Here is a 9,724-nt window from a genome sequence, read left to right as displayed (position 1 = left end):
TCACATAATACAATATTTTAGATTATGTTATATGATACACAATCTTATAATTATTAGTTGAGAATGAAATTAAAAATATAAATTTTTGTTTTTCTTTTTCTTCTTGTAGTTGCTCTATAGCGTTGTGGATAACTTTTGTAATTTCATCTTGATCAATATGTATATGGTTCTTAGTTTCCATTTCCATTATTAATTTATTAGTTTTGTTTTTATTTATTAAATGTATTTTTTTATACATATACAAGTCTAATGCAATGTTAGATAACGTGAAAAGAAAAATGAGGAATATGAATAGTTGAATATACGATCCAATTTAGTACTTCCGAAACCACATTCATTTGGGCCGACTAGTGAAGAGAGGGAGAGAGACGTTAGAGATGTTGTTGATGTTGCCGCGGTCCGTTCAAATCAGGGTACGAGAGTGACCTTCGGTGGTGCTCAGCAAGTGAAGTGAGTCCTATGCGCGGGGGGGGGGGGGGCACACATGCGTGACACATGTCAAGATTTAACAGAGATAGTGGGTGACCGCAAGCGGCAAGTTAAGGACAAAAACAAAACTTTTCATATTAAGGACACCTGGTAAAAGCCAATTTTTTAAAGCACCAAATCCTTAATTTTGCAATATTTATATAAAAAAATTGTAATTTAAGCACCAAATCTATAATTTTGCAATATTTATATAAAAAAAAATTGTAATTTAGTCTAGCGAAAAAAAAAAAGAGAGGATGGATCATAGGATGATGCATAACAAGCCGTTATAGATTTTTTTTTTTAATTTTGAAAGGACAAACTATATAAATAAAGAAAGAAGGCAACTCACAAGACGCAAGAAGCTTGAAAGTGTAAAGTAACAACATAACAAAGAAAAATAAAATCGTATATTGCGTGTGGTACACATAGAAAAGCGACACGATGGGACTAAATAGAGCTTAATTTGGTTTTGAATTAAACAAGACATTATTGGCGTCAAATTAGGTATATGGATCTTTTTTATTACAAAATGAATTACTCCACACTAATTTGATGCAATGTATCCCAAATTTAAAGTAATGATAGCCAAATTGTTACCCTAATTTTAATCATAATAATATATATAAATAATACTCGTCAAGTTTGGTGTAGAAAGTTTAGGCTTATGCTAGTTTTTTGAATGAGCTTTAATTCAGGTTGGAACTCATTTATGCTCAGTTTGATTAGAGTTTTTAACGAAACAATCTAGAATAACCTGTGAGCGAATTGGCTCGTTAACACCCTAAATTTGAAGTCAGGTTATGTTGTCATTGTCGTGTTCAAAATTATTCAAAATCATGGTTATCTAGATAATGTGGTGACAATGTTGATGAAGACCTCTTCTAATAGTTGCAACACTCCAAACATACCCTTTAACATCAAGCCACTAAAGAAGACCAAACAAATGTGAAGAAAAAGTCAACTGATCATTGTTGATGCGAACATGCAATAGGTGTTATTAAACAAGTTGCTAATGTCAAAGTTTTGCCCTCTTTTTCAATTGGTAGGAACATGTTACCTTTTATTTGGTTAAATAGAAACTAATATTAATGGTTAAATTTATTAAAGGGATATTGGTTTTTAATACTTCCAATTTTCGCTCATTGGTAGATAACACTCCCAACTTTCGATTTGTCACCCACCACTCCCAACTTTCACCCTATTTTCCTGTACCACTCCCCGTCTAAATGAACACTAACCTCGTTAATGTTTTGGACTAAAAATGTCATTCAAATTAGTTGAGGGGGTAAAACAGAAAGTTTATTTTTAACACACAACCTCCATTTCCGGTCACCTCGTTTTTCCGGCGACCTCTTTTTTTCCGGCGAATTTGAGTTTTCCGACTATCTCGTCTTTCAGAATACCATTTCCATTATTTCACCGAGCTTCACATATGATATGATGAAGATGGTGCTCGCCGGAAACCTGCAACTCGATTTTCCGGCACGCATGCGATCCCGTAAGGCGGCTGGGTGAGACACTGTTGGTGGCGGGGGCGGGGGTTGCAGTTTTGGGGCGGTGGGCGGTGAAATGATGGATACGGTGTTCGCCGGAAACCTGCAAATCACCGAAAAACTCAAATTCATATGTGAATCTCGGTGAAATGATGGATATTGTGTTCTGAAAGACGAGATATCCGGAAAACTCAAATTCTCCGGAAAAAATGAGGTCGCCGGAAAAACGAGGTCACTGGAAATTGAGGTTGTGTGTTAAAAATAAAATTTATGTTTTACCCCCTCAACTAATTTGAATGACATTTTTAGTCCAAAACATTAACGAGGTTAGTGTTCATTTAGACGGGGAGTGGTACAGGAAAATAGGGTGAAAGTTGGGAGTGGTGGGTGACAAATCAAAAGCTGGGAGTGTTATCAACCTTAAGGGAAAGTTTGGGAGTAGTAAAAACCAATATCCCTTTATTAAAAAGTCATAATCTACAAAAAGTAAAGTGAAAGGCCAAAAGTGTGCATGCCTAATATTAGAGGATCCGTTTTCTTAATTTAATTTTATATATAAAAGAAAGAAAGGAGAAAAAAACATTAGGACAAACTGAGGATTTAGGCATGTGCAATAAGAACCAAAAGTCACCAATTTTGCACTTCTGCACAAGTTGTTTGATTTGAATGTTGAAAAAAGAAGTCATTTATGTACAAAATTGAACCTATACCCATGTTAGATTAAGTAACAATCTTATTCTATGGTTTGATCTTTCTTTATAAGGTTTTCATGATGTTTATTGTATGTTAAAAAATGACTGATACCGAAGAATGTATGATTCACAAAGTATTTTTCGTCATCCAAAATCCTGAATGTTCTCACTCGTGTTTGTAAATTTTTGTCTCGTGAAATCAGTGTGTAAACAACAAAGAATAATCGATTTCCTCATCTACTATAACCAACAAATAATGATCCAAGACATTCACCAAATGCACAAGCATGATATACATTAACTTCATAAAAATGTCATAATTTTAATGAAAGTAGTAAAATTTATATGATTCCTAATGGTAATATACTAATATATTATAACGGTGAAGACGACTTGCATAAAAAAGTAATCAACATTATCAAATTTGTTCTGATATTTTGCTTCGATAACAAATTGATTCACATGATAATTACTTTAGGGTACGTTAATGCTTATTCACAAAATTGAGGAATCACACATCATCATCATCATCATCATCATCATCATCATCATCATCGTACTCAGTATATCCCACCAATAGCAAAGCTATGGTAGGGTCTGAGGAGGGTAAGATGTAGACAGCCTTACCTCTACCCCATGGGGATAGAGAGGCTGCTTCCGGTGAGACCCCCGGCTCGATAGTAGTTTTGCATCAAGCCTTGGACATATTACATAAGGCACATAGCACTCAATCATCGGGACGCCGGCTGATTGGTGCATGTACCCTTGTCTTTCGGCTATCAACGCCACCACATGATGCCTGATTAACCTTCCATCACTTTTAACGTTATTTTCACAAAATTAGTAAAATAACGTCAAAATTAGTGCAATTTTACTTTTGCCCACCCGAGGGTTCACACATATATACATTATATGCGCGCACCGCAAGCAGGGCACTGAGGAATCACACATGATAACCTCAAATCACTCAAGTCTCAACTCTTAGTGGTATTGCATAACCCTTTCGAGTAAGTGTTTCTATTATCTTCTTTTATCCAAAGAAATAATTCATCAAAAACTTAGTCACCACTGATTTCAACATCTGGCAAATGTTTGGGTTCCTCTATGCAATCATTTCTTTCTTATTGCTTAATATCTTGTTTGTAATATTGTATACATCTTCTCTTCGGGGCATCTAGTTTAATGCAACTCAAAAGGGTCTTCTAAATCACAGGCCCTAGCCCATGGTGCAAGCCTAGCAACCGTTTGCTAATTATTGTAGTTACAGTCACAGGCCCTGGCCCCTGGTACATGATGCAAGCCCAGTGATCACTAGCCTATGACTGTATGTAAAGTTACAGGCCATAGCCCAGTAGTCTTTAGCATAGTTTTAGTTACAGCTCAGCATATCAAAGCCCACCAAATTATAGGCCTATGTGAACCGAAAGACCATAGTACCATATGGGGATAAGCATTTTGTCCCAAATACTCGTATCAGTACCTGTACACGTACCGATTTAGCTTATTCACTACGGGTATTGGTACTCATCCGTACCGAAAGACCATAGATCTATATCTTTAAATTTCAACATAAAGGTTCACTTACATTATAGTATGATTTGAGGTGATTAGTTTGTATAATTCGTACTAAGTTTCCAAAAAATCATTTGGATGGTTATCTATAGCTAGAAACTATTCTTTTTAAAACAAAATAGTGAATTTATCATATATTTAAGTTTACCATCATTAGGAGTCAAGTGGATTCTAAGTTAAGGTGATAGCTTCTTAATTCTTGTTTATCTCCATTATCGTGTTACTTGCTTTAATTTATTGTTACGAGTTTTTCTAAAAAATTAATCTTAAAACAAATCAATTAAGCTCATTTCTCACGGTTATTATATTTGCAAAGGTTTGATATTAAAATTTACGTGTCCATGGATTGATACCCGGTTCTCACCGTTACTATATTACCACACGACGAGTACACTTGCCTTTTGTGTGTGTGGTTAAGTCTAGGTGAAAACCATTTTTAAAACCCGACAAAGTGTGATAAATCTTTAATAAAAATATATATATCTCACCGCACATCAAGTTTTTAGCGCCGTTGTCGGGGACACGGTAAAATTTTAATACTAATCTAAGTTTTTATTTTCACCGTTGTTTATAATTTAAAAAAAAATTAAATTAAATTTTGTTAATTTTAGTTTATCTAGTTTTAGTCTTAAAAAAGTAATTAGTTTATTTAGTTTAGTCTAATTATAAAAAAAAAATTAAATTATTTATTTCCGCTTTACTTGTAGTTCACTTTTACCTTTCTAGTTTCTTTATTTATTTTCTTAAGTAATGAATGTCCACCACGCCCGCACCTGAGCTTGTTTCACCACTTTCGGAACCCGAACGTCACCTTCACCAAAGGTTACGCAACCGTTCACGTGTAGTAGCTGAGACAATAGAAAACGAGGCATTTGCGGACGAAACAACCGAAAAAACCATAACAGAACAAAACATGGCGGCACCCAATAACCCAGAAAACGAACCTAACATGAACCAATACGTCAAGCGGACCCTCGAAGGTTATGGAAGTGGTGTAGCACAACCGGAAATCACTGTAAACTTTGAAATCAAATCCAGCATCATTCATATGGTGGAAAATTCTGTTCAATTCCATGGGCTTCTCGATGAAGATCCCTTGTCTCATATCTCTCGATTCTTACGAATATGCGGTACTTTCAAAATCGAAAGCTGCTCTGAGGACCAAATCAAGCTCAAGCTTTTTCCCTTCTCCCTTCGAAGCCATGCCTTGGATTGGCTAGAGTCACTCCCATCTGGCACCATAACCAATTGGGACCAGATGGTAGAGCAGTTCCTCCTGAAATACTTTCCACCAGACAAAACCGCAAAGTACCGAGCCAGCATCACCGGATTCAGAACCGACGAAGACGAGTTGCTGCACGCAGCCTGGGAGAGATACAAAGGCTTGCTAAGAAGATGCCCACACCATGGGTTGAACAAATGGCTCCAAGTTCAAACATTCTTCGATGCCCAATCCAGCCAAAACAAGCAGGCAATTGATCAAATCGCCGGTGGAGATCTCGGAACCAAATCTCCCAACGAAGCATTCGAGGTTCTAGAGAAAGCAGCCAAGAAAAGCTTCGCGTACAACCCACCACGATCAACCCCATCACATAAGGGTATGCACCATGTTGACTCTAACACTCTTGTCACAACACAACTCGAAGCACTCTCAAAGAAATTTGAGCAACTACAAACAGAGTTGGTGAAAGCCAAGACCAAGTGTGACACTTGTGGGGGTGAACACAAAACGAAATATTGCCAGCAAAGCATGATGGTTGAAGATGTTGATTACTTGAGCTGACAAAACAACACCTTCGGGAACACATATAACCCTGGTTGGAGGAATCATCCTAATTTCAGCTGGAAGGATGGAGCAAACAATCAATACCACAGCCAAGGGTCAAATGTACTTTTAACCAAACTCATCCATCCCAACCAAAACCTCAATACCACAGCCAAGGGCCAAGCACCAGTCAAAACCCAAGCACTGGGGATACTGTGGAGATTCTTTTAACATGACTCTTAGCCAGTACTGAAACTTCAAACAAATTGACCGAAGAAAGGTTCCAGAAGAATGAGGCGGAGTTAAGGAATCAAAAGGCATTTTTACAAAACATCGAAAATCAAATGGGTCAACTAGCCCAGTTGCTTTCTGAAAGACAACCCGATGGTCTTCCAAGCAACACGGTAACAAACCCAAATGCTCAGGAAAATGCCATAACATTAAGAAGTGGCAAGACCACTCAAGATGTGGTATCCCCATCACAACCAGTTGATGATGAGACTGAGATTCCTGACAAGGTGCATGATCGGCAAGTCCCAGCAAGTACCGCACAAGTCAGAGAACCAGTAAAACCATATGTCCCACCAATTCCTTACCCAAACCGTCTTAAGAAAGAAAAGATGGAGGCTCAGTATGGAAAATTCCTTGAGCTCTTCAAACAGTTGCACATCAATCTTCCTTTCATCGAGGCCATCTCACAAATGCCAAAATATGCAAAGTTCCTGAAAGATGTGTTGACAAATAAGAGAAAGTTGGAAGAGTTGTCACATGTAACACTGAATGAAGAATGCTCTGCTGTCCTTCAAAATAAGCTACCGACAAAGAAGACCGATCCAGGGAGTTTTACCATCCCTTGCTTGATAGGAGATTTATTTGTCAGCAATGCCCTGGCTGATCTCGGAGCTAGCATTAACTTGATGCCTTATGCGGTTTTTTCTAAATTATGACTAGGCGAACCAAAACCATCCTGCATGAGCATCCAGCTAGCCGATCGATCAGTGAAGTATCCTAGAGGCATAGTTGAAAACATGTTAGTCAAAATTGATAAATTTGTTTTTCCGGTAGACTTTGTAATCCTCTATATGGACGAGGACAAATCTGTACCCCTCATCTTAGGAAGACCATTTCTAGCCACCGCTAGGGCTTTCATTGATGTTTGCACGGGCAAACTCACACTAAGGGTTGAAGATGAGGAGGTAACATTTGATATAGGTAGATCCATGAAACACCCGCAACACACTGATGATTTAGTATATTATATTGACGTGTGTGAGTCTATAGTGAGTTGTCACCTTCGTGAAACCATTGAAAAGGAAGCATGCAACACTCAACTGATTGAGAAAAAGGCATACACCATCCTCTATGAGGAGCAATCCACTGAGGATCAGGAGGCAAGTGAGCATCAAGAGACGTACGAGACCGTTGACCGCAAATTGGAACCAAAGGCGAAACCTTCAGTTGAAGACCCGCCAGTTCTTGAACTTAAGGAACTTCCCTCCCATCTCGAGTAAGCATTTCTCGATGGCGAATCTCAGTTACCCGTTATCATCTCTTCCTGTTTATCAAATGAGGAAAAGAAAAGATTGCTTGAAGTTCTCAAACTCCACAAGAAAGCAATTGCTTGGAAAATCATGGACATCAAAGGAATCAGTCCATCATTTTGCACTCACAAAATCTTGATGGAAGAGGACTTCAAACCAGTCGTGCAGCATCAAAGACGTCTCAATCCAAACATGCAAGACGTTGTAAAGAAAGAAGTCATTAAGCTGCTCGATGCTGGATTGATATACCCAATCTCCGATTTGCCTTGGATAAGCCCACTATAGGTGGTACCAAAAAAGGGTGGTATGACGGTTGTAACAAATGATAAGAATGAATTAATTCCTATGAGAACCGTCACAGGCTGGAGAGTTTGCACTGATTATCGCAAACTGAACGACGCCACAAGAAAAGATCACTTCCCCCTTCCTTTCATTGATCAGATGCTTGAGCGTCTATAGGGAAGATGTATTATTGTTTTCTTGATGGTTTTTCTGGATACTTCCAAATTCCTATCTCCCCTGAAGATCAGGAGAAAATGACATTCACATGGCCTTATGGCACATTTGCCTACCAGCGAATGCCCTTTGGACTGTGTAATGCCCCAGCCCCTTTTCAACGTTGTATGGTAGCTATTTTTCATAACATGATCGAGGAATCTATGGAGGTATTCATGGATGATTTCTCTGTTTTTGGAAATTCTTTTGATCATTGTCTTGAAAATTTGAGAAAAATGTTAACAAGATGTGAAGAATCCAATCTTGTTTTGAACTGGGAAAAATGTCACTTCATGGTCAAAGAGGGCATTGTCTTGGGACACAAGATATCCCAGGCAGGACTTGTGGTCGATAAAGCAAAAATCGAGACCATTTCAAAGCTCCCGCCACCCACATCTGTCAAATCCATTCAAAGTTTTCTTGGCCATGCTGGTTTTTATCGCCGCTTCATAAAAGACTTTTCAAAAATAGCTCGGCCAATGACACAACTTCTAGAAAAAGATGCTCCCTTCGTGTTCTCCGAGATATGTCTAAAAGCATTCCAATTTTTAAAGGATAAGCTTGTTGATGCCCCAATCATGGTAGCTCCGGACTGGACACTCCCATTTGAACTCATGTGCGATGCAAGTGATTTTGCAGTTGGGGCAGTGTTGGGTCAAAGAAAGGATAAACACTTTCATCCTATTTACTACGCCAGCAAGACTCTCAATGATGCTCAAGAAAACTACACCACCACTGAGAAGGAGCTGTTGGCGGTAGTATTTTCATTTGATAAGTTCCGTTCTTATCTTATCCTTTCCAAGACCATCTTCTACACAGACCATGCTGCCATTAAATATCTTTTTAGCAAACAAGATGCTAAACCTCGATTAATCCGATGGGTCCTGCTTATTCAAGAATTCGATATTGAAATTAAATATAAGAAAGGCGCCGAGAATGTAGCAGCCGACCACCTCTCCCGTTTGGAATGCCCAGCTTCACAAGAATTAGTGGGGGCCCATATAAATGACAACTTCCCCCACAAACTTCCTATGTATATCCAAATAAACGAAGAGGAATGTCCATGGTTTGCTGACATTGCCAACTATCTCGCAAGTGGGGTCATGATTAAAGGATTGACACATCAACAAAGAAGAAAATTCTTTTCCGATGTCAAACATTATTTTTGGGAGGATCCACTCTTGTTCAGAATCGGAGCCGATCAAGTTGTTCGTCGATGTGTGTTCGGAGATGAAGCAACCAAAATCCTCCAACATTGTCATGAAGGACCCACGGGAGGACATCATGGGGTCACATCCACCGCGAAGAAGGTTTTTAATGCCGGTTTCTTCTGGCCTACCATCTTTCGAGATGCTCATGACCTTGTAAAATCTTGTGATGCATGCCAACGGGCAAGCAACATTTCTGCACGAGATGAAATGCCTCAAAAGGGCATACAAGTTTGTGAAGTTTTCGATGTTTGGGGGATTGACTTTATGGGACCATTCCCGACTTCGTTTGGAAATCGGTACATCCTAGTTGCAGTCGATTATGTTTCAAAATGGGTAGAAGCTCAAGCTTTACCCACCAACGATGCTAGGGTGGTTGTTAAATTCCTAAAAAAATTGTTCTCGTGCTTTGGTGTCCCGAAAGCACTCATTAGTGACCGTGGAACACATTTCTGCAATGCTCAGATGGAAAAGGCATTATCTCGCT

The 9,724-nt window shown here is 38.7% G+C and overlaps 1 protein-coding gene across 1 annotated transcript; it reads left to right on the top strand.

Annotated features, from left to right (window-relative positions):
• Positions 1-6,337: 6,337 nt before the first annotated feature.
• On the top strand, positions 6,338-6,940 carry LOC143616160 (uncharacterized). The gene has a single exon (XM_077089075.1). The coding sequence runs from the start codon at positions 6,338-6,340 to the stop codon at positions 6,938-6,940; it is 603 nt and encodes a 200-aa protein (XP_076945190.1).
• Positions 6,941-9,724: the final 2,784 nt, after the last annotated feature.

Source organism: Bidens hawaiensis, unplaced genomic scaffold, assembly GCF_021521415.1.
Source record: "Bidens hawaiensis isolate Kalapana, Puna unplaced genomic scaffold, B.hawaiensis_p1.1 tig00046113_1, whole genome shotgun sequence".
NCBI lineage: Eukaryota > Viridiplantae > Streptophyta > Magnoliopsida > Asterales > Asteraceae > Bidens > Bidens hawaiensis.
Note: the sequence above shows the minus strand (reverse complement) of the source record. Positions and strands in the feature narration are given on the sequence as shown.

Bases quoted from the DNA above. Each gene is read 5' to 3' on its own strand.
- LOC143616160 (XM_077089075.1), top strand. From the start codon at position 6,338: ATGGGTCAACTAGCCCAGTTGCTTTCTGAAAGACAACCCGATGGTCTT.